This window comes from Neovison vison, chromosome 5 (assembly GCF_020171115.1).
Source record: "Neovison vison isolate M4711 chromosome 5, ASM_NN_V1, whole genome shotgun sequence".
NCBI classification, from domain to species: domain Eukaryota; kingdom Metazoa; phylum Chordata; class Mammalia; order Carnivora; family Mustelidae; genus Neogale; species Neogale vison.
In genome coordinates this window covers 69,520,322-69,545,905 of record NC_058095.1, presented here as the reverse complement: position 1 = coordinate 69,545,905, position 25,584 = coordinate 69,520,322, and the positions used below count along the sequence as shown (strand labels likewise).

The 25,584-nt window shown below is 43.4% G+C and overlaps 1 protein-coding gene across 2 annotated transcripts; it reads left to right on the top strand.

Moving 5' to 3' along the window:
- Window positions 1-272: 272 nt before the first annotated feature.
- On the top strand, window positions 273-25,584 carry COPS3 (COP9 signalosome subunit 3). Of its 2 annotated transcripts, XM_044249274.1 has the most exons (12): window positions 273-416; window positions 3,754-3,883; window positions 5,862-5,974; window positions 6,068-6,117; window positions 8,027-8,119; window positions 9,434-9,613; window positions 13,024-13,164; window positions 15,043-15,216; window positions 17,139-17,225; window positions 23,528-23,641; window positions 24,865-24,945; window positions 25,258-25,584. In XM_044249274.1, the coding sequence occupies exons 1-12, from the start codon at window positions 362-364 to the stop codon at window positions 25,309-25,311; spliced, it is 1,272 nt and encodes a 423-aa protein (XP_044105209.1). In that variant the 5' UTR covers window positions 273-361; the 3' UTR covers window positions 25,312-25,584. The 2 variants fall into 2 exon arrangements, with proteins under 2 accessions (XP_044105209.1, XP_044105210.1); XM_044249275.1 differs by lacking the exon at window positions 3,754-3,883 and having other exon boundaries at window positions 282-416.

The window sequence follows — 25,584 nt, the reverse complement described above, 5'->3', positions numbered from 1 at the left end:
TGGCCGGGTGGAAAATGGGACGGCCATTCCGAGCAAAATGCCATAAATATGGGCCTAATTACAAGTTTAATTTCTTCCTTTGCCCATCGCCCCATTAAATACGAGGAGAAATTTTACAAGCACACGGGTTAAAGAGAAAAGGAAAAGAAAGCAAACTTCCGGCTACGGGGAAAAGCGGGACTGTTTCCATGGGAACAGTAACTAGTTCCCAGGTAGGTGTGCTCTCGCGGTGCTTGAGCCGGCGGAAGTGACGTCGGGCCGCTGTTGAGGCCCTGTGGAGGATCGGCGCGGCCCCTCCTCCCAGAGCGGCCGCCTTTTCCCGCGTGAGCTGCCTCTGCTGCTCGGGCCGCCGCGGGGAAACATGGCGTCTGCCCTGGAGCAGTTCGTGAACAGTGTCCGACAGCTCTCGGCTCAAGGTGAGGCCCTGGGCCGCCGGGCTGGGCCTGGGCGGGCCCTCCGGGCTGCGGGGACGGGATTGCAACCCCAGCCGCCAGCGCGGACGGCTGGGACCTCTCTGTTCGTCCCGAGCCTTGTCTCCGGGGCCGGGCTCGTGGTTGTGGCGCTCAGACCACGGAGGGGTCGGGCGCGCTCTCGGTCTCCGTTGCTCTCTCGTCTGCCGCTCCGTGCGCTCGGCAACCTGGCCGCCTCCGGTCCCTGGGGCTGGCTGGACCCTCCTCCCCCCGGCCAGGGCCCCTTCCACCCGGGCGCTTCTCTTGACAGTTTTGGGGGCGTGACTTCCGCTGGTGTCTTCCCGAGCGCCGGTTGGCCCTTCGACCTCCCTTCTCTGTGGTGATTGGTGCACAGCCTCGTCTGTCACAGTGGCTCCTGGGCCGCCTCTGGACTAGGCCTCGGGCAGCGGGCGCTAGACGAATCCTTTCTGGGTGCCTTGGCTTGGAGCCTTGCCTTGGCCGGCCACTCAGCTGCCGGCCGGCGCGCCCTCGGGAAGCCTCCGCGCCTGTTTTAGTCCGGCAGAGTGCCGAGCGAGCTCTCGCTTGTAGGGCTCCATTTCCAGGGGTGAAATGGTGACCAGTATTACTTAAATGTTCATGCCCTTTGGTTCATTCATCTCATCACCTGAATAGAGAATGCTGGACTCAGAATTAAAGTAATTAGCTGCAGGATGTGAAGGGCTCTTTAACCACACCGTTTCTTCATCTCTAAAATAAAAATATGTCCCTACTTCAAAGAGGTGTTGGGATTGAATGAGAGAAAGCCTGTACAAACATTTGAAACAGTACCTATTATATGCGGTGCAGTAGATGCAGTTATAAATTATGGCCAGCAGCTGTTAACTGTAAAGTTCTAGGAGCTACATGACCTTGGACATGTCACCTTTAATCTCTTGAGTCTCTGTTTCCCCTTGTAAAAACGGAGGAGTGCTCTCACTGTTACTGTAAGTTAACTGGTCGGGTATGAAGCCATGCTTAACGAAATATTTCTGGTTTCCCTTATTGATGGAAACGAGGTTCACAGGGAAGGCACAGACTTGCAGTCTCTGGGAATGAAGAAACCGTTCTTTCATTCATTCATTTATGCCACCAACTATTTGGCTTCTGCTTCCTGGGATGTACTATAGCTACTTAGATTTGGGTTGGAATCTTGTCAGTCACTTCCTATGTGAGCCACTTAATTTCCCTGGGCCAGTTTTCTCACTTACAAAGTGGAACTGTTTAGCGTCAAGTGAGATTTCTCTGAAAGCTTCGTATGCTTGCTGTGCAAGTCACTGCTTTAGGCACAGTCTGCCAGGGAGAGATGAACATGATACTTACACTGCCTGTGGCTTCTGTGCCTCATGTTCCCAGCATAGTAAATGTTTATGAGGTTTCTGTTCTTACTCAGAATTTTCTAATGTGGACCTTAAGCAAAAGGAATTTCATAATATCCAGCTTTCTTTAAGTAGAGGAAATCTCATTGGCCACATCTCTGATTGGGCTCATGTCAGAAGCACCCTGTGCCACTGAACTACCTTTGCCTCTCTCCTTGGCCCGCACTAGTTAACTATCTTGGGATTTCATAGTGACCCAGCTTTTAAGTCTCAACTCTGCATTGGTTACTTAATTGGGGGAAAATAATGGACTGAAATGCTTATTTCTGTGTGTTTCGTATCATCTCAAGTTTATTTAGAGTAGTGAGTAAAAAAAGGGAGGCAGATTATTTGACTAGAAGAAGCTATTTCATATTTACCAGTGAGATTTGTGATAAAATGATGGCATTTCCCCTATTCAACTTGTGTTATCTTGAAAGATGATAATTAATTAGATCACAGGTTGTTGTTTTTTTTTTTAATTTTGCAGTGCATGTGATACAGTATATTTCTTTATTTTTGGTGAAAATTTTAAATTATAGTAGGGAAGCCAAAGAAACAAAATTACCAAAGTTCCTAGCTATAGTCACTTGGATTTTAAGTATTATACTGTTTAAGTGCTTTTGGAGTTTTTGATAAGGAAAAAAAGTCCCTTGGCTACTAAGTACAAATAGCTGATGTGTATAGCTTGAAGTTCAAAATGCAAAAGAGAACTATAAAGGAGGAGACAAGAGGTTGTTGCCCATGGACTTATATAAACCCATATATGCCAAGCCCCTTGCTCCGGAAAGACAGCTAGTAACATTTGGAAGTATAGAGTGTGGCCATGGTGTCTGTTACTCGTATAACCCATCGAAATCAGTGAGTCTCCTGCAGAGTACTAACTCAGGCCTAATTAGATTCTATACCTTTTGTTAAAACAACATTTTGAGATGTGAGAAAAATTAGTGGATCAATTTGGAGATTAAGTAACAGGCTGTTGATTGACGGGCTGGTAAGCAGTGTATTCTGAAACTGGAGAAATGACATGGCCTATCGGCCTGACTTTATGTTAAATGACCTAACCACCACAACCCCAGGTGATGCAGAGAGGACACAGAGAGAACACATTTTCAAGTTAGCTGGGGGAGAGGGAATGATAGGAGGGTCCTAAGAAGACCCAGACTGATGGTTGAATGAAGTGTATGAATTGGTAGAGGAAGACCCAGGGGAACAGATTAAAGGAGGGAAGACCAAGCATGGAGAACAGGATGTGTAGAGACATAAAGGTTAGAGAACATGACATGTTGTGTGAATTTTCTGAGCTTGGCATGACCAGAGTAGGTGTGTGTGTTGAAAGGAGGAGGGCAGCAGGGGGTAAGGCTGGGGGAAGCTCAGGGCCCTGTTAGCCGGCTGAGGGATTATACTTCTTAAAGCATTTGGAGTTATTTGATTGAATTTTACATTTTGGAAAGATCCCACAGGTACCAGTATAGAGAGTGGATTGGAGGAGGGAAAGAGCGAAGCAGGGGGACGGTTTCAAAGATTTATGATGTAGTCCAGGCAAGAAATGATAAGGGTCTGAATTAAGGCAGGGGAGAGAAAAAGGAATGGAGCTAAGAGACTTAGGAAGTAAAATTAAAAGTAAAGTTGTATTTGGTAACGTTTTGGATACAGAGAGGGAGATGAGAGTAGTGGTGATAGTAATGTGTACATTTCTGACTTTGGGAATGGAAGAGAGAACGGGCGGAACGTGCAAACTTTCAGGGGCCAGAGGGAAATCGGAGGTCTAGTTTTGAGGTCATAGTCAAGGCCATTTCACGTCTCTGGCCTTTCTGAGTCCTCATCGGAAATGAGGGAGCTATAAGAAATCATTAAGTTATAGCTTGCTGGGGTATGAAGTCTGTGGTTAGAGTTTCTATAGTTTCTTAGTGCCATAACTGAATGATAGTGTTATTCCTGTTTTCCAGGGCAAATGACTCAGCTTTGTGAACTGATCAACAAGAGTGGGGAACTCCTTGCAAAGAACTTATCCCATCTGGACACTGTGCTCGGGGCTCTGGATGTACAAGAGCATTCCTTAGGCGTCCTTGCTGTTTTGTAAGGGGCATCTTTGTTTACAGTTCTGTGCTTGCTAAACCTGAGTGATCTGCACTTTCTGGCTGTCATTTTTTTTGGTGTAGAAAAGTAAACCGTGTAAACAACATTGCGCTCTTTTGCACAAGTATGCATTTAAGTCACCATAGTTAACATTTTCCTCATCCCAGCTAATCATGGTGTGTTGTATTTTCAGTTTTATAATTTTTCAATTGTTGTTTATGTTTATACACATTTTGAAATTTATTTTTAAAAATCAAACAGCTATCTCAATTGTGGGCTCTATGGTTTGCATGTGTCTGAATACTTTTCTTAACGTAATCTGTCTAATTGTCCACATTTTCTACCTCAATAAGCAAATAGGGAAGAGTGATGGCACAGGGCACGGTGGTACGTGTCAAGTGAAATTACCAATGATCCAAAGCAACATTGTTTCCAAGTCCCTTCAAACAAGGCCAGGCTGGTCAAGACCAAATTAAATGGATCTTATTTCATTTAGGGTTCCTTGTAACTCTGTGTGCTTGACAGAATTCTTTTTCTCTTGATGTTTTAGTATTACAAATTGGGATGTTATGGTTGTCGTGAAAGTTGAAAACACTGTAAATAAACCCAGAGGAAATGGACTTCAAGCAGGGGTCTGGCTCACTGGCCCAGCAACTCTTAGGCAAAGATGTGTTAGAATAGAGTTTAGAGAGGAGACCGTCCGAATAAGTCTGGAGCTGTGGGCTACAATATGGTAGCCATTAGCCGCATGTGGCTCTTGAAATGTAAATTCATGAATGTGAACCCTTTGGTTCCACTGGCCATTTGTCAAGTACCCAGTAGCCATACGTAGCTGCTGTGTTGGACAGCACATTTCTACCGTTGCAGAAGGTTCTTTTGGGATGGCGCTGGCAGGTGAAGATTTCTACTGTGTGTGTTTGCTGGTTAAAACCAGATAGCACGCATGTTTTATGCACACACATACTTCCATGTTGATGAGTATCAAGGGAAGTCAAGTACAGGAAAGCATTTCGAAACTCGAAGGTATATCTTAAAACCTGGAGAGAACGCTGAACTTGTTTCTGAGTACCCTGGATTTGAATTATGAGCTTTCAGTTACAAAGTGTGGGGCCCTGGGCTTCATATTTGTACTTAATAAAATGGAAATCACAGGGCCATACGGACCAATTTTGAAGCCCAAATGAGATCGTTTGAGATACATTTTGACGAGATGTTCGGTTACAGATGCGTGGTGACACAGTTAAGTTGGGTAATAAACACATAGACAGGAGGACAGATGGAAACATGTAGAAGCAGGTGTGTTCAAGCAGTAATATCCATTTCATTTTTCTTGAAGTTAGTTTCAGCAATTCATTTATTTGCAAAATAGAAGAGCTTGTAGATTACTTGTACGCAGTGCGGGAACAGTAGTAACGTATCTGATTTCCTCCCCAAACCTGTCTCTGACCCACTCTCAGAGTGTCGTTGAAAGGTCCCATCTGCCAAGTGACTTAGGGTGGATCATCCATGTCCTCCCCCACCCCCTTTCTGGCCTTCCCATCAGCTGGTTCTTTGTCCCAGATGGACCACAGAACCCCGTGACCCAGGGCCGCAGCCTCTAGCCAGTCTGGCGCTCTCAGTCCTTGTCCCCCTTCAGTCTGTCCTCAGAGCAAGAACAACAACAACTGCTTTTCAAATGAGTAAATAGCCCTAAGCGCCTTGGTGCTCTAAAAAAAATGGTTTTGAAAATTTAGGGGTAGAAATTTATATTCAGTTCCCTCGTGAATATTAGACCACATGGTGTTTGGCCTCATTTGAGGGAGTTTTCTGTTCTTGATTGTGCCAAGAATTAGGTCAGTGCATTTCTTAGTTTTTTAAAAGATTGTGGCTCATTTACCTTCATCGAGCACTGGAGATAGGCTCACCTTCTGGCCTCAGTTGCTTCTTCGTTTCCCCAGTGAAATATCAGGATGGATTGATGCTTTTCTCTTTCTTCCAGATTTGTGAAGTTTTCCATGCCTAGTGTTCCTGACTTCGAAACGCTGTTCTCACAGGTTCAGCTTTTCATCAGCACCTGTAATGGGGAGCATATTCGATACGCAACAGACACTTGTAAGCTCAGCAACACTTTGTTTACTTCCCACCAAATGCATTTTGCCTGACTAGCCATTGATGTTGTCAACATTTTGTCATTGCTTTCTCTAGTTGCTGGGCTTTGCCATCAGCTGACAAACGCACTTGTGGAAAGGAAACAGGTAAGCAATGTTATTCAAGTATTTCTGGTTACATTTTTTTTTTAAGATTTTATTTATTTATTTGACAGACAGAGATCACAAGCAGGCAGAGAGGCAGACAGAGAGAGAGACGGAAGCAGGCTCCCTGCTGAGCAGAGAGCCCAATGCAGGGCTCAATCCCAGGACCCTGGGATCACTACCTGAGTCGAAGGCAGAGGCTTTAACCCACTAAGCCACCCAGGCACCCCTCTGGTTACATTTTTAAAAAATAGTTTTATTTATTTATTTGACAGAGAGCAAGAGCTCACAAGTAGGCAGAGAGGCAGGCAGAGAGAGAGGGGGAAGCAGGCTCCCCACCGAGCAGAGAGCCTGATGTGGGACTCGATCCCATGACCCCCAAGACCATGACCTGAGCTGAAGGCAGAGGCTTAACCCACTGAGCCACCCAGGTGCCCTCTGGTTACATTTTAAGATCTAACTTACACAGTGAACTGAATTGTTAAAGTTCCAGCTTAGTACTGAGCACCCTGGCAAATGGGTATAGTAGCCAAGCGTTGGCTGTGGGGACAGCTAGCTCCTCCATCGGGTGAGGCTCTGAGACCCAGGGAGGAGGAGTGCCTCAGGGCAGCCTGCTACTGCAGGTGGATGTTTCTGGAATTACTATCCTAGCGCACGTTTTATTGTAATATACTGGGGTTTTGTTTGTTTGTTAGAACTCTTAACTTTTGGTTTTGACATTTTAGCTTTACAAAAAGTGGCAGGAATAATATGAAGAATCCCCATGTACCTTTCATCCAGATTCTCCAGATGTTAGTATTATTTTACCATACTTACTTACCTTTTCTCTCTCTGGCTTTTTTGTTTTGTTTTTTGAGCCATTGGAAAGAAAATTGCAGATAATTTGCTGCTTATTCTAAATACTTCAATGACTGTTTCCTACAAATTAGGACATTCTCTTATATAACCAGAATACAGTGATCGGTGTCAGGATCCTTTAAACAAATCTACTGATCTTACTCGGATTTTGCTGCTGGTTTCCCTGACATCCTTTACAACAAAAGAAAATCTCCGATCATGAATTGCATTGGGTTGTCCTGTCTCTTTCATCTGCTTTAATCTGAAACAGATCTTTGGTCCTTATTTAACTTCCATGATACAAGTTTTCATTTGGGTTTTTTTTTCTTTTAAATTATTATTTGAAATTGAACTTTCAGATAGTGCTTGGAAGGAGATAAGACAGAAAGAACCATTTGGTGTTTTGTCAGAATATTAAATTGTGGTTTGAAAGAAATGGTTAAGAAAAAGTCTTTATTGAAAAAACCCACGTAACTTATTTAGTGATTTTAGAGTCACATCTCTTGTACAGAAACTGACTACCTCACTTGAAACTCGGTCTTGTTATTTATAATCAAGGCAGGAAATGGTCTGTTTATAAGTTATAGTATCAGTTTCTATAGGAATTTATTATCAGGTAAGAGATGGTGATGTTGGGCTGATCCCTAGACTGCCCTGTGGGAAGATGCCGACATCTTTCTCTACAGCTAAGTTGACTAAGCCATAGGCTCTTTATTGTAAATAACTTGGAATTTTTTTGTTTGTTTCAGTATAAATATAATGAACTGTTGATAAAGTAATACTCCTTTTTTTTTTTTTGGTAATACTGCTTTTGATTATTAATTTGCGTTGGAAAAAAAAGCTTTATGATTTAAAAAATGGTGCCGAATTACTCTAAAATAGCGTAAGAAACAGCTTAAGAAAACGTTTACTGATTGACTAGGGACAGAAATTTCCTGAAAGAGTATGGAAACCTCATATTGTTATTTAAAGAAACCTATCAATTAGTGTTATTTTTTATTTGTAAGTGACAACATAAGATCCAATGTGCTGCCATCTTTGAGAACTTATCTGAAAGAGATGTCATTTCTGACAGCCCCTGCGAGGAATTGGCATCCTAAAGCAAGCCATAGACAAGATGCAGATGAATACAAACCAGCTGACCTCAATACACGCCGATCTCTGCCAGGTGAGCCACCGAGGAGTGCGAGTCACCCTGAGGCAGAGGTGGGAGGTTGGTCATGGGGCATTTTTGGTGGAGACTGTGATAGGTTCTAGAAGTTGAAAAATTTACTCACTAACGTTGTTAGGAAGGGAATTTTCAGCTGGCGGCTGCTGAACACACACTGTAGAGTGGGGCTCAGCCAGTAGATTTATGGTGTGAGGAAACTGAGTCATTATTGGGTTTGATGTTAAGAATGTCCCAAGTCATTTTCTTTTTAAGGCATAATGGACCCTGAGAACAAATACAGGTAACTTCTTGCACCTTGAAGTGTTACTCATTTTATTTTGTGTGGTTACAAGCCCAGAAAGCAAAAGGGAAGATGTGGAATGAAGTCTTCCTGCCACCTGCTCGCTAGCCACCCATCTCTTCTCTGCAGAGGAAATCCGTGTTCGTTTTTTGTGTATCCTTCCGAAGATATTTTGTGCACACATAAGCAAATGTGTGCATTTTTTTTCTCTCTCTCTCTTTTTTTAACACAAATAGCAATGATCTGTATGAACTCTTGTCTTTTTTCTACTCACTGTGTCTTAGAGAGGACTCCACTTCAATGCTTTACAGCTCTAGAGTATTCCATAAGACCGGGGTGAGGGGGTTTCAACCAGCCCCATGAGGTGTAGGTTATGTCTTTAATAAGTGTCTTTTAACATGGCACCCGGATTATTCCAAACACATGGTCTAGTATCACATCAAGGTGCTTTTCTGTACTTTTTAGCTTTTAAAAGCCTGTGGTGATTGAGGTATCACGTACACACAGTAAAGTGCAGTGGTCCTAAACGCACAGCTCTGTCTACACCTAGATCTGCCCCTGTGCCAGCATCGCGCAGTCACAGGACGTTGCCGTGTGCTTGCCTTCTTGAGTTCGAATTGAGCAATTCCCTCTACTTACATACAGGATTCAGCAATTGAAAAGAAATAATTAAAGAGAAACTTCCATTTTTATCATTCCATACTGATCTCTTTCTCTTCTCTTCAAAGAGAAAAAGGACTCACTTGTCTGGGCATCTGTGAACAGAATGGGTGCTAGGTGGGCTATGAATAGGTGCTTCCATTCATCTGTGGAGTACTTTATCTCATAGCTGCTTTGCCCTTGTATAAAGAAATGCTGTTTTATTCTGAATGCTTAAGAAAATGGGGTACTGTGTCAACATTTAGAACATTTTTAATTAATAAAATGGTTTAAAATATTTTCTTGACCTTTATGGAATCATGAATTTGCTCCTTCTGCTACAGCCTGCCAAGTACAATTAAAATGATGATGTAATAAAAAATTTTTCACAGCTTTGTTTGCTGGCAAAATGCTTTAAGCCTGCCCTTCCATACCTTGATGTGGACATGATGGATATCTGTAAAGAGAATGGAGCCTATGATGCAAAGCACTTTTTATGTTACTATTATTATGGAGGGATGATCTACACCGGGCTGAAGAACTTCGAAAGAGCACTGTACTTTTATGAACAGGTAATCATCTCTCTAAATGCCCCAAGGTTGTGTTGAACTTGTGTGATCAGAGATGTGTACAGCTGTAGTGGATTGACCTTGGGCCTCTGAGTTTCGGGTGGAGGTCCTTTCAAACACTGTTTCTCTGTCTTCAAGTAAACAGTGGTAAACTGTTCCTTAAGTTGAAGGGCAGTGGCAGTGGAGGGAGGAGCTCTGCTGCATGGGGTCTGATCGAGGCTTGCCGTTCACACCCTGTCTGATTCGGGTTAAGTTCTGTACATCACCTGACCTTTATAGCTCCGCAGAAAGGGGAGAGAGCGAACTGAATGATGTCCGAAGTGACTTTTTGTTCTAAAACCATGTGTGGTGTTCTGTTGAGTTTTATTTATTTTCATAAGTAAAACATACTCTTCTTTTTTTTTTTTAAGGTTTTATTTATTTATTTGGCAGAGATCACAAGTAGACAGAGAGGCAGGCAGAGAGAGAGGGAGAAGCAGGCTCCCCGCAGAGCAGAGAGCCCGATGCGGGGATTGATCCCAGGACCCTGGGATCATAACCTGAGCCCAAGGCAGAGGCTTTAACCCACTGAGCCACCCAGCTAGCCCATAAGTAAAACATTCTTATGTGGAAAACCCTTTCCTGCTTTGTGTCTTTGTAATGGCCACTGGTGTGTGCAATGAGATACAGAATTTGGTAGAACTTTTTAGATTCTGAGAAAGAGATACAACATTGGCTAATACTAGTATTTTAAGAAATTTATCAGAAGTTTATTTTTTTTTTAAAGATTTTATTTATTTATTTGTTAGGGACAGAGGGAGAGAGAGTGAGCAAGCACAGGCAGACAGAAAGGCAGGCAGAGGCAGAGGGAGAAGCAGGCTCCCTGCCGAGCAAGGAGCCTGATGTGGGACTCTATCCCAGGACGCTGAGCCACTGGGCCACTCAGCCAACTGAGCCACCCAGGCATCTCAGAAGTTTATATTTCTTATTACATTCATAGCACACATTAAGGTAATAAAGGATAAAGGAACTCACAATTTAGTTGAAATGTTAACACATAAATAGGCGTGTGTGGCATGTGTCTCCGACGGAACATTGCCTCAGTGAGTGGGGGGTTGATAAACACTTAAGGGGACAGCGGGAAGAGTCACCAGAAGGTACTGCTGGGCCTAGATGGTGTCATTAAAGGATGTGTATTGTCAGGGGCAGATGGCTGGCTCAGTCAGTAGGACGTGCCACTCTTAATCTCGGGGTCTTGAGTTCAAGCTCCATGTTAGATATAGAGCTTATTCCAAAAAATGACGTCTGGTCAGGTAAAATCTTCAAGGTAGGGGTGCCTGGGTGGCTCAGTGGGTTAAAGCCTGGAATCAAGCCCCGCATTGGGCTCTCTGCTGAGCAGGGAGCCTGCTTCCTCCTCTGTCTCGGCCTGCCTCTCTGCCCACTTGTGATCTCTGTCTATCAAATAAATAAAATCTTTAAAAAAAAAAAATCTTCAAGGTGACTTCTCTTTTAGAGTTTCAGAGTACAGAGCCAAAAGTTTGAGTTCTTCCCAAAATGATAAAGACACCTTGCAGCCACTGAGTGAATGATCATTTTATAGCCCAGTATGGTAGCTGGTAATATACTGATGAGCCAGAAATACCAAGATGATAAGGGCCTTAAAGAGGCAGGGAAGTAACTAGTGCACTTGGGAAAAAAGCCCTAGCACAAGTAGTTGAAATGTTAAAAACAAAACATTTCTGATATAGATAGCTGCCTTTTCCCTGAAAGCGTGTTTATATCCAGATTCTGCCCTAGCGACAAACATTGTCTAGTGTTCATCTGCTTCATGCAGCTGTGTTTGATTAACACACAGGCGGCTATAGATGGCATTAGTACCTTAATTTTAGAAGATGATACAGATTTTTTTTTTACTGCTTAAAAAAATTCCAAAAGGAAGATGTACTTACTGGAAAAAAATCAGATCATGTAGCATTATAGAAGCAAGAAGTGAAAGCAGCTGCACCTTCTCATGCCACATCACACGTTGACCTACTTGACTGACTAGTCCTTGATTAGCGGGAATGTACGTTTCACTGTCAGAGCCATGTTGTGGCAGGAGTCCTTGTACGTGTATGTGCATGCACTTAGGTGACTGTTTCTGTAGAATCTCAAATTCCTCACAGGCTCAGCGGTTTGGGTTTTGATTTGAAATATTTGCACTGACTTGGGTATGATAATTTTCACTTCTCCCGGACCCTCAAATCCGGGAGAAACGATGTGGAAAGGCAGCCACAGAATGGAAGAAGATATTTGCAGATCCCATTTCTGAAAAGAGACTTGCAGCTAGAATATACAAAGACCTCTTACAACCCAACAATAAAAAATTTTAAAAAGGGGCCCCTGGGTGGCTCAGTGGGTAAAAGCCTCTGCCTTCAGCTCAGGTCATGATCCCAGGGTCTTGGGATCAAGCCCCGCATCGGGCTCTCCGCTCAGCGGGGAGCCTGCTTCCTGCTCTCTGCCTGCCTCTCTGCGTACTTGTGATCTCTGTCTGTCAAATAAATAGATAAAATCTTTAAAAAAAAAAAAATGAAAGATACTCACCATGGCTAGTGGTCAAGGAAATGCAAATCAAATCCACAGTGTGGTATCAGTTCACACCCAGTAGGACGGCTAGAATGAAAAAGAGACAGCCAAGAATAACCAGCGTTGACCAGCAGTTGGGGAATTTGGGATCCTCAAACTGCCCATGAGAGTGTAGAATGGTGTGGCCACCGTGGAAAACAGTCCAGAGTTCCTCAAAATGTTCAACCTAGAGTTACCACCACAACCCAGCAATTCCACTCTTAGGAATATACCCGAGGGAAGCGAAGACAAAGGGCTCCAGCAGAATCCGTACACTGATGTTCACAGCTGCCTTATTCTTAGTGGCCAGGCAGTGACACAACCCAAATGCCCATCAACTGAGGAGAGTAAACAAAATGTGGTCCAGCCATGCAGTGGTGTATGATTCAGCCACCAAGTAACTGCTACAACGTGAACGAGCCTTGACAACAAGTGAAAGAAGCTGGTCCAGTCACAAAAGCCCCCATATTTATTATGATCCCATTTCTACGACATGTCCAGAATGGCAAATCCATAGAGACAAAGTAGAATGATGGTTGCCGGGGGCTGGAGGGAGGAGGGAATAGGGAGTGACTGCTGAGGAATGTGGGGTTTCTTTTTGGAGAGATGGAAGTGTTCTGAAATTATGTCATAAATCATCAGACAGCATGGTGAATATACTGAAAGCCACAAAGAGTATACCTGAAAAGGGTCATTTTACAGCATAAGAACCACATCTCAAGAAAGATGGTATTAAAAATACAGGACGTGGAAGAATTGTTATTTAATTCAAGTGATACATATGGCTGATTCCCTTTCTGCTGTGTTGTGCTCTCTCTCCTGTTGCTCAGGCTATAACTACTCCTGCCATGGCAGTCAGTCACATCATGTTGGAATCCTATAAAAAGTATATTCTAGTTTCTTTGATATTACTTGGAAAAGTACAACAGCTACCGAAGTATACGTCTCAAATTGTGGGTAGATTCATTAAGGTGAGTTTTTTTGAGTTGATGTCTTAGGTGGCTTGTTAAGTCTATAAGGAGATTATAATGATAACTAATTCTGTAATTTTCTCTCATAATGACATAGCTCTCCCAGCAACTTCAAGTTAGCAGACTTTTGATAAACTTAATAGCAGACACTTACTGTCTGGAGCCATACGCCCTCTGATCACCTGACTGGGGTGGAATGTTTCTTAAAAATTTGTTTTCAGGGGCGCCTGGGTGGCTCAGTGGGTTAAGCCGCTGCCTTCGGCTCAGGTCATGATCTCAGGGTCCTGGGATCGAGCCCCGCATCGGGCTCTCTGCTCAGCAGGGAGCCTGCTTCCCTCTCTCTCTCCCTACCTGCCTCTCCGTCTACTTGTGATTTCTCTCTGTCAAATAAATAAATAAAATATTTAAAGAAAAGAAAAGAAATTTGTTTTCAACCTTTAGCTTTGAGGGATTATTGCCATAGATGTTTAGGCTTCTATAAAGGTTGTTTAATTGTTGTCATTGTTATTCTTCATTATAGTTTAGCAGAAATGCTAAAAGGGCAGTTTTGATTTTATTGAACTCAATCTGCCCAAGCGTGGGAAATCTTTCTAGAGCCCCTATATGAAAAACCATAAGTTCTGTTCACGGAACTTTTGTTTTCACTGAGGACCCAGGTTTGGAATCACATTAAAAAACAATTATTTTTTTTTTAATGTTTTGAAATACATACTCATGGTTTATAATAAAAATGGGTAGTTCAAGAGGTCGTGAGGTCACAGTCATTTGGATAACAATTTTAACCCTGTTCTTTGTTGTATAGAACTCAAAATTTCAGGATATCAATAGAAAATCTTCCAGTGAGATTTTTATGCTGTCTTGTTGAAGATAACTCAGTGTTTTTTGCTAAAGATCCTTATTGTGGTTCTTAGGGCTCTAGGCTGCCCAGTCACAGATTGGGGTGGGGGAAGAGGTGGTTAAGAGAGGTTCCTCGAATCCCATGGAAGAGTGATGGGCAGGGTAGGTTTAGGGTGCCATTCTCAGATTGTTTTGGAGAACTACATGGCCCCTTCAGGTGGCCCTTGAGCTGGCCTATTTTAGTGAGAGTGTTGTTTTTTAAAGATTTTATTTATTTATTTGACAGACAGAGATCACAGGTAGGCAGGTAGGCAGAGAGGGAAGCAGGCTCCCTGCTGAGCAGAGAACCCAATGCGGGGCTCGATCCCAGGACCCTGAGATCGTGACCTCAGCCAAAGACAGAGGCTTAACCCACTGAGCTACCCAGGTGTCCCAGTAATAGTGTTTTTATAAAGTGATGTCTTCATGACTGCAGGATGTCATTCACAAGCATTAGTAGTTTTTTTATGAGGCTGTCATTCTTGGTAAAGAGCACAGACTTCAGAGTAGAGACAGAGGTTTGAACCCAGTTTCTGCCTGTGCCCCTCATGACCACCCCACATTCTCTCAGACCTCTGCCCTGATTTTTTAATATTTCAAATAGAGCATAATGTCTGTAAAGTCCCTAAGGCAGCTCAGGGTCTTAGTAGGCCCTCAGCCGCTGTTAGTTCTCTTGTTCTATCTTCTTTTCTCTTATCAAAAAAGAACAGATGGTCCTGTTGCATCCAGTGAGGTGTGTGTGTGTGTGTGTGTGTGAGAGAGAGAGAGAGAGAGAAAGTGTGCAAGAGATTTGAGAGTGCTGGAAGATTCTGCCTTCTTTTTTTCCCCCAGTGTAATCACGTATAAAAACTAGGCATTCGCCTTGGGTAAATTATAACTTGTTAGGGAACAGAAAAGGATATTGAATGTACTTGTTCAAAACATAGTAGCGTCTTCTTTTGCTTCCTATACGAAGTGTATATCTCTACTGCTTTAATCCAATTTTTTGCTTTAAACCTGTAGCCTCTTAGCAATGCGTACCACGAGTTAGCACAAGTCTATTCAACCAATAATCCCTCAGAACTCCGCAACCTGGTGAACAAGCACAGCGAGACTTTTACTCGTGACAACAACATGGGCCTGGTGAAGCAGTGCCTGTCTTCTCTTTATAAGAAGAATATTCAGAGGCTAACCAAGGTGAGGCAAGTGGCGCCCTCAGATAGCCTCTCCTCTTCCCCTGGGCCTCCCCCTCTTCTCTCCCTCTCCTCGGGGCTGAGGAAGCAGAGACAGGGATAGAGTGTGGCAGGACGTCTCTCCTAAGCAACAGCTCTTACAACTGATGACTTAGAAAGAGTTTGATTTATACCTTTTGGTCTTTCCAGGGCTAGAGCAGGGTATTTGAGAAGAGGAACAGGTGACGAGGAAGACAGGTAGGAGATACGGCTCCATGGAGAGGCAGAGAAAGGTAGCCTGAGAGGTAAACAGTGCCGTGGGTGGAGGGCGTGGAACTAATGATGCACACACGAGTCCCCTGTGACCAGTGTGGAGCCACCCGGGCTGTGTAATCTCTGTTCAAACTTCTTACCTGACGTGGCACTGCCCTGACATTGCCACTTAGGCACAGCTGAATGTGCTCTGCTCAGAAGGTAGGCCAGTCACTCCATATTTGGTTTGAAAATGGAAGTAAGCTGATGGTTTCAGATGGTAGGAAACATGCTGATTACCAAGTGTTGAAACAGTACAAAAAAGTATAGAGGAAACATGAAATCTCAGGTGACCTCCAAAGGCCCAGGCTTACAGGTAGTAGGAAACGGAGAGCAGCTTCAAGCTATAGGATTGCTTTTATCTCCTGAGAAGGAGTCTAGTCAGATGCAGCAGTGGGACAGGGTGTAGAGGCAGAGGAGCCAGAATAGGGAGTGTCTGTTGCTAGCCGACCTAGTGGTGGGAGGGCTGCTGGGCTCTGGGTGGAGGATATGACAGTGGGAGGACCTGGAGAAGCCAGAGAGTGGTAAAGAGGGGATGGTTGTGGAGCCAAGTAGGCCAAGCAAGGATATAGGAAATTTAAGTCTTCACTTGGGTGAAACTGCTGTGTACTTCTTTAAAAATTAACAATAATTTCATTTTCTTGGATGCTACTCTCTGAACTAAAGTAGATATAGATTTAAAGTAGATGTAGATTGGCTTATTACAGATTCTCAGCCTCAGGGTTTTAACATGCCCTGCTCTGAAAAGGCCATTGCTATAAATAATGCCAGCTTTCCTTAAAAAAGAGCTCTCTTAATGTGTTCCCAAAAGGCGACATTTTCCAGTCTCCAATGGAGCAGAGGTAAATACTGACTTCCTCCTAATCCCACACGTGGTTTACACATTTTAGCTTTGAATCTTGAAGAATGGCTGTGATATTGTCAATTACATTTAATAGGCAATACATTTACAATACAACATTCAAAGATACAAAAACCTCCATCCGGTTTCCATACCCTAGCCCACCCCTCTTCTTTCTTCAACCTGAATTACCAGTTTCTCAGGTGGACTTCTAGAGCTTTTCTGTGCACAGAACACACACGCGCACACCGCCCTCTCTCACAGATACACACACTCTCTTTCCCTTCATTTACACACTGCGCCTTACACGCTATTCATTCTCCTTTTTTATATTTAATGGTATACGTTATCATCTCAGATTCTCTTTCAGTCCATGAGAAGTACCCTTGCTTTTTCTTTCTTTTTTTTTTTTAAACAACTGTGTAGGAGTCTGTTGGTGCAATTGTACCGGACTGCACCAACCTGCCTTCTGTTAGTGGACATTTAAGTGGTTCTAGGCCTTTGCTCTCGCAGACGGTGCTGTAGTAAATAACTGAGTGTGTACGAGTGTGTAAGTCTCTCAGGCACAGAGGGAAGTGTGTGCAGGACACATATCTGGAGGTCATGACTCTTCTAGGAAACTGATGACCACAGCCACAGGCTTCATCAACTTGAAGTCATCTTCACAACAAAAAATTACTTTGCACAGTCATGGAAAGCAGGTTTTCAGTGATTAAGTAGAGTTCTGTACATGTTTAATAAAACATACGTCCTCAGTTGTTTTACCTGTGATTAATTCTACTTCTGAATTTCAGACCTTTTTAACATTGTCGTTACAAGATATGGCAAGTCGTGTGCAGTTATCTGGACCTCAGGAGGCAGAGAAATATGTCCTACACATGGTGAGTGTGCTTTCACTTTTAAAAACTGAATTAGTGAATTTTTGTCCCTATAAAGGTCATAGATATTCATTATAGGAAATACTAAAAAAGAGAGAGAGGGATGCCTGTGGTTCAGTTGGTTAAGTGGCTGCCTTCAGCTCAGGTTATGATCCCTCAGCAGGGAGCCTGTTTCTGTTTTTTCCTCTGCCTGCCACTTCCCCTGCTTGTGCGCTCTCTTTCTGGCAAATAAATAAATAAAATCTTAAAAAAAAGGGGGGGGGTGCCTGGGTGGCTCAGTGGGTTAAAGCCTCTGCCTTCAGCTCAGGTCATGATCCCAGGGTCCTGGGATCGAGTTCCATATCATGCTCTCCGCTCAGCAGGGAGCCTGCTTCTGTCTCTCTCTCTCTCTCTGCCTGCCTCTCTACCTACTTGTGATCTCTGTGTGTCAAATAAACAAAATCTTAAAAACAAAAAAAAGAAAGAAAGAAAGAGCGGGACATCCAAAAGTCAGAGTCAACCTCTGGACGTTTTGGTTTACTTCCTTAAAAGCTATGGGGTTTTTCAGTCTATGTACTCATATGATACGTGATATGATACACATGGAGTGTCCTGTTAAAATTTTAAAACACTTGTGAAATAGTTCACATGTACCAAGAGTCATAAAGCAGTGCTGCTCAACGTGCTGATCCATGAGGAAGTCATGAACTTGTGCCCCTGTGTAGGGCGGGGCATTGCTGCCCACATCAAGGATGTCCTGTTCAGCTAGAGGGTGACAGCCGTTGACTGGGATCTGACTTGAGCCCCTCCTTGTGGGCCATCATCTGTTCATGATCACACTTAGAGCGATGGTGGCAATAAATGGGGCTAAAGCAGGCCCCATCTCAGTACCTGCCTTCAGAAATCAGATATTACGGTTATCCCTGCTGGTAACGTCCCAGTTACATCTCTCCACTCCCCAAATGCGGATAAGCATCATTTAAATGAGTACGTGGTAGGGGCGCCTGGGTTGCTCAGTTGGTTAAGTGTCTGCCTTGAGCCCCAGGTCAGGCTCCCTGCTCCCGTGGGGAGTCTGCTTCTCCCTCTAACCCCGCTCCCCACTCATGCTCTCTCTCTGTCTCTCAAAAAATAAATAAAATCTTTAAAAATAAATAAACAAGTACATGGTGACCCAGCAAGTTGATACATTGCAATCCACCTCCCTGTTCAGTTTTGAAAATATGTGGCTCTGATCCGATCCATCAAACCAGACTTGCATCCTCCGCCCAGGTCAGGCAAATCTTGAGTGTTGCAAGGCAGCAGTTTACATTTCTCTGCTAATGATCTCCCCTCTGATTTCAGGAGCGCTGCCATATCAGGATTAGGATAATGGTCATAGTAAAATGATTTTCCCTTGTGATAATGGAGTATTTTACTTTTTACTTCCATAATGCAATGTGCAGATGTTGAGGTATTTTTCTTCAGCCCAGTTCTCAGAGCACACACACACGTCCCAAACAGACAAAATCTGTCTGACATGACCAACCTTGGAATGCCTGTCAAGAACACCTTGCTAAGTAAACCCCGCAGGGCTTACACAGACTGAGTGCGCAGAGCGCCCCCAGGAAACTCATTCTTGGGTGGGTGAGAAGAAATACACGAATGTGTATGACACCTGCATGGACTCATGAGCTAGGGACATGCTTTGAGGGATCAAAGGAGAGGGATGGGTTTTGAACCCTATGTGACCAACCCAGACAGAGCCTCACAGGCTCTGGATCAACCAGGAGTGTTTTGTCTGCCAGGGGACATTTGCCAGTGTCTGAAGATATTTTGGTTGTCACAGTTAGGGGTGCTAACATCTAGTGGGTAGAGACCAGAGATGCCACTTTCCATCCTGCAATGCAGAGGACCATCACACAGCAGACAGCGATCCGGCCCAGGAGATCCATACTGCCAAACAACGGTGTGAGCCCAAGACTCGCTTTAGAGTATAAAGTCTATGAGGGCGGGGATTTTTTTTAAAATAAGACATAATTTTTTTTAGAGCAGTTTGAAGTTCATAGCAAAATTGAGGGGGAAGGTAGCGATTTCCCATACACGCCCCGCACATCCTCAGCTTTCCCCGTTAACAGTAGCCCTCACAGGAGTTGCGCTTGTGTTACAGTTGCTGGACCTCTCCAGACGCATGGTCATCAGAGTCTTTACGTGAGGCTCACTCTTGGAGGTATACATTCTGTAGGTTTGGACAAGCGTATAATGACATGCATAGAGCCATCGTTGTGGTGTCACGCAGAGCTCTGTTTACTGCCCTAGAAATCTATGGCTGCCTTTCCATCCCACCTGTGGCGACCACTGATCTTGTTTATTGTCTCCATAGTTTTCCTTTTTCCAGAATGTCATGTAGTTGGGATCCTACAGTATGTAGCCTTTCTGCATTGGCTTATTCCATTTAGTATCAAAATTTAAGGTTCCTCAGTGTCTTTTCATGGCTTGATAGCTCACTTCCTTTTAGTGCTGAGTAATGTTCCATTGCCTGGATGTGGCACAGTTTATCCGTTCACCTCCCAAAGGACATCTCGGTTGCTCTCAAAGTTCGGCAATTATGAGTAAAGCAGCTGTAAACATCCATGTCAGGTTTTGTGTGGATGTATGCCTTCAGCTCGCTTCGGTAAATGCCAGCGAGTCTGATTGCTGGGTCATGTGGTAAGATTATGTTTAGTTTTGTAAGAAGCTGTCAAACTGTCTTCCGAAGTGGCAGCACTATTTTACGTTCTCACCAGCAATGAAAGAGAGGGCCAGTTGGCCCTCGTCCTCGGTGGCATTTGATGTACCTTCTTTGGTAAGGTATCTGTTCGGGTCTTTGGCCTATTTTTTAATCTATTTGGGTTTTTTTGTTGTTGAGTTTTAAGAGTTCTTTGTATATCTTTTTCTTTCTTTCTTTCTTTTTTTTTTTTTTTTAAAGCTAATCTCTGTGCCCAGTGGGAGGCTCGGACTCACGACCCCTGAGATCAGGAGTCTCATGCTCCACTGACTGAGCCAACTACGCCAGTTCTGTGTGTATTTGTATATAACAATTCTTTGTCAGATGTGTCTTTTGCAAATGCTTTCTCCCCATCTGCGGTCTGTCTTCTCATCTTGACATTGTGTTTTTTCAGAGAGAAGCTTTTCATGTTAATGGAGCCCAGCCGATCAATTCTTTCTATCATGAATTGTGTCGTTAGCATTATATCTAAAAAGTTACCATCACACCCAAGATCATCTAGGTTTTCTCCTACATTTTCTTCTGGGAATTTTGCAATTTTGCATTTTACCTTTAGATCTGTGACCCATTTGAATTAATTTTTGTTAAGGATGTAAGGTCTGTGTTTTTGCACGTGGATATCCAGTTGTACCAGTATCATTTGTGGGAAAGGCCATCTTTGCTCCATTGTCTCACCTTTGCCCTTTGTCAGAGATCTGTTGACTATTTACGTAGGCCAATTTCTGGGCTCTCTCTTCTTTTTTTTTTTTTTAAGATTTTATTTATTTATATGACAGACAGAGATCACAAGTAGGCAGAGAGGCAGGCAGAGAAAAAGGGGGAAGCAGGCTCCCTGCTGAGCAGAGAACCCGATGTGGGACTCGATCCCAGGACCCTGAGATCATGACCTGAGCCGAAGGCAGAGGCTTAACCCACTGAGCCACCCAGGTGCCCCTGTATGGTTCTTTTTGATGCATTGTTGGATTTGCTTTTATTTTGTTGAGGATTTTTACATGTGTGTTCATGAGAGATACTGGTCTCTAGTTTTCTTTCCTGTAATATCTTTGGTTTTAATATTAGGGTAATGCTGGCCTCATAGAATAAGTTGGGAAGTATTCCCTTTGCTTCTCTTCTCTGAAACAGACTACAGATTGGTATAATTTCTTCCTAATCATTCAGTAGAATTCACCAGTGAATCCTTCTGGGTCTGGTGCTTTTTGTTTTAGAAGGTTATTACTTATTGATTCAATTTCTTTTTTTTTAAAGCTTTTATTTATTTATTTGACACAGTGAGAGAGGGTGAGCAGAAGCAGGGGGAGCAGCAGGCAGAGGGAGAGGGAGAAGCAGGCTCCCCACTGAGCAGAGAGCCCGATATGGGGCTCGATCCCAGGACCCTGAGATCATGACCTGAGCCAAGGGCAGACACTTAACCCACTGAGCTACCCAGGTGCCCCAGATTCAATTTCTTTAATAGATATTGGCCTATTCAGATTGTATGTTAGGGATTTTTTAAGGAAACATTTTTTTGAAATACAGCCTGTACAGAGAAAACTTACACTGCAGTGTATAGCCAAACACATTCCACAAAAAGAAGACATCAGTGAAAGCAACACCTAGGTCAGAAAGCAGAGTGTTTCAGCACCCCAGGAACATCTCTCCTGCCTGCTTCCAGCCCTGCCCCTGGCTAGAAAGGTATTACCCTGACTTCTCACATCTTAGTTTGTATTTGTTTTTTAGCGTTATACAGAAGGACGCGTACAGGACATACTTGTTTGGGTCTGGCTTTTTTTGCTTGATATTATGAGCGAAATGTTGCATGTGGTTTTCTTCATTTTCAGAGCTACAGTATTTCACTGAGTATACTTTCCCGTTAATTAGATGGACATTTGGGTTGTTTCTAGTTCTGGTTACTAGGAAAAGAACTACTGTGTTAAACATAGGTTTGCGTTTTATTCGAGTATAGTCCACCCACGTTTTTGTTTTTATTTTGTTTTGTTTTTAATATCTAATGTATTATTTGCTTCAGGGGTGCAGGTTTGTTACTCATCAGTCTAACATAATTCACAGCACTCCCCAAAACATGTTCCCTGCTCCGTGTCCCCCACCCAGCCACCCCCTCCCTTCCACCCACTCCCCCAGCAGCCCTGTTTGTTTCCAGAGATTAAGAGTCTCTTATGGTTTGTCTCCCTCTTTAGTTTTCATCTTGTTTCAGTTTTCCCTCCTTTCCCTAAGATCCTCTGTCTTGTTTCTCAAAATGCTCGTATCAGTGAGATCATAGGATGATTGTCTACCCGTGTTTTAAAGAGGCGGCTGTCTGTGATCACACAGAGAGTGATGTATTCTGTTGACTACGTGAGCCTGGTTGCCGTTGCATAAGTAGCATCTGTCCTTTCCAAAGCTTAAATGTGGAGCAATGTGTTAAGAATCCTAATAATACTGGGCACCTGGGTGGCTCAGGATTAAGCCGCTGCCTTCAGCTCAGGTCATGATCTCAGGGTCCTGGGATCGAGTCCCGCATCGGGCTCTCTGCTCAGCGGGGAGCCTGCTTCCCTTCCTCTCTCTCTGCCTGCCTCTCTGCTTACTTGTGATCTCTCTCTGTCAAATGAATAAATAAAAAATCTTTAAAAAAAGAATCCTAATAATACCTTCATGAGACTTCCTGGTTTCTCACTGTCTAACTTTCTGGACAGGATTTGGCTCTAAGGGCCAGTCAAATAAATCCCCAGTCACTGAGGCAAATAAACGAACATAGACCTTGAAAATAACTTGGAATCAGCGTTAGCAGAAAAATTTTCCTGAAGGAGCCAAAGAGAATTTATAGTAGGGTGTCTTAGGGTTTCGCAGTTGAAGATGCAAGGCCCTTTACCAGCACTGTGCTGGGTGATGCGGGAAACAAAAGAAGCATATGCAGTCTGATACGAAATGTCCAGAGCAGGCAGATCCACGGATCCACAAGTAGATTGGTGGTTGTGAGGAGCGAAAGAAGACGAGAAAAGGAGACACTACTCCAACGGATACAGGGTTTTCTCTTGGGTGACGAAAATGTTTTGGAACTAGATAGAAGTGGTTGTTACACATTACAAATTACACTGTATTGTTCGCTTTATTATTTTTTTAAAGATTTTATGTATGCATTTGAGAGAGAGCATAAGCAGGCAGGGGTGGAGGTGGCAATGAGAGAACGAGGGAGAAGCAGACTCTCTGCTGAGCAGGGAGCCTGACGCAGGAGCCTGACACAGGGCTCCATCCCAGGACCCCAGGGTCATGACCTGAGCTGAAGGCAGACACTTAACTGACTGAGTCACCCAGGCATCCCTGAATTGTTCACTTATAAAATGGTTAATTTTATATTATGTGAAACTTACCTCAATAAAAAAAATTGCAAGGGCAGATGTGTGTGTATGTGTGTGTGTTTTGCACCCCTTAGCATCTATAATGGTGCTAAGCACGTAGTAGGTGTTCAGGAAATACTGAATGAACAGATAGTGCTTAAAAATACATACAAATTTATTGCTATTTGTCCTTTCCCCTGATTATATTGAAACACTGTAGATCTATAAAGTATCTGGGTCTAAACTACTTTCCTGATTTCTTTTTTTGACAGATAGAGGATGGTGAAATTTTTGCAAGTATTAATCAGAAGGATGGTATGGTCAGTTTCCATGATAACCCTGAAAAATATAATAACCCAGCCATGCTTCATAACATCGACCAGGAGGTAAATACGAACACCAGATTTTGATTTGTTTGTTTGTTTGTTTTGATCGATGTTTGAGATGCTCTATTTGAAATACTGCCTCTGTGCTCCAGGACAATTTTCGTTTTAACTACAGGTAGTTCCCAACTAGTTTCTAGGAACATCTTCGTTCCTAGAAAGTTACTTTGAAAACAGGTATTGCTTCAACTTCTCCCAGATTGTATGATTATAAGTAAATGGTGGGTTGGATTTTCCATCAGCTCACCAGAGCCTAGTTTAGCTACTAAAACACTTTAGGGTCTTACAATGGGTACAATTTTATTCACACCCAACCACCATTTATGATGTAGAGCCTCATTCCTGCAGGAAGGTGCACTGAGATTCCTGGTCCAGGTGGGAGGGAGCGGGGTGGCTGGGAGAGGAGGGCCATGCCGCCGTTCCCAGGCAGCAGCTGAGGGCTGGAACAGGGTCCCCTTTGCGGCTCTTGAGATTGTGCTGCTCTGAGTGCCCCTCTGGGTTCAAGCCATGAGTTGGGACTGTGTGGCCAGTCTGCATTTCTTACATCTGACATTAAATCTCAGAAGCCTAGGGGCGCCTGGGTGGCTCAGTGGGTTAAGGCCTCTGCCTTTGGCTCAGGACATGATCCCAGGGTCCTGAGATTGAGCCCCGCATTGGGCTCTCTGCTCAGCGGGGAGCCTGCTTCCCTTCCTCTCTCTCTGCCTGCCTCTCTGCCTACTTGTGATCTCTGTCTGTCAAATAAATAAATAAAAATCTTTAAAAAAAAATTTTTTAATAAATAAATAAATAAATCTCGAAGCCTAAAAGCAATGAAGAGTAACATAGTATACTCCCACACTCCCTTTTTTGCAGTTTAAAATCCAAAAGCCCCTGAAAACTGAAGGTTTTTGGTAACTCAGTGTGATGGCACATTTCACCCGAAATGATGTATGGTCTTTATCCTGCTTAGTGTGCATATTTTTAGGTTTCACTGCACACAATATTAATGTGTTTGATTATGGGGTGCCTCCCTAGATCCTGCTGGGGTGTTAGTTAATATGTAGAACTTATATTCTGTTAACTTTCTGCATTCAAAAAATTCTGATTCCAAAACCTGTGTAGCCCCAGTGTTTCAGATCATGAGACTGTGAACCCATAGGACCCATATTAATACTCAAGGTTAAAAAGGAGGATTGACTAAAATGGACCTAAACTCACTAACAACCTTCAAACATGTCTCTCACCAGATGCTGAAGTGCATTGAGCTGGATGAGCGACTGAAGGCCATGGACCAGGAGATCACCGTGAACCCCCAGTTCGTACAAAAGGTGACTAGGGGTCCCGTCATTAAATCGAAGTGGCTTGGGTAGAAAAGGAGAGGTATTTCCTCAACAGGAATGTGAACTTGATTTGAGGTTAAATGTTTAATTGCCCAAATTTCTTGAAAATCTTTGTCACTAAGTTCACAGAGAGATTCACTGAGAGCATTTTCAAACTACGGTCTGGAAGTTTGCAAACTACAGCCTCTTCATTTGTACACAGGGTGACTGTCCTTGGGAAGGAGTGGGTGTGCTTGTTCGGGGCTGGTGGGAAGCCTTTGACTAGAGCAAACATAAATTGATTGTCTCTCTCCTTTACAGAGCATGGGATCACAAGAAGATGATTCTGGAAACAAACCATCTAGTTACTCTTGAAACTAACATCCATCCTGAGTTAGATGAGAGAAATTTATCACCTTGGCCAGTGGCACGTGTTAGGAGGGCAGCAGGGAGGACCAAGCCTGTTTGACCTGGACATTAAGAGATTACATTTTGTTTTGACATCTTCAGTCCTATGTGCTTTAAGAAAACCATTCTCTCTGCCACGAAAGGAAAAAAAAAAATCCAAACTTCAAAGTCTGTTGTGGATTTATTTATCCTCAGATTAATGTTGTTATTGCATTAAATCTACCTTTTTGTTTTAAATTA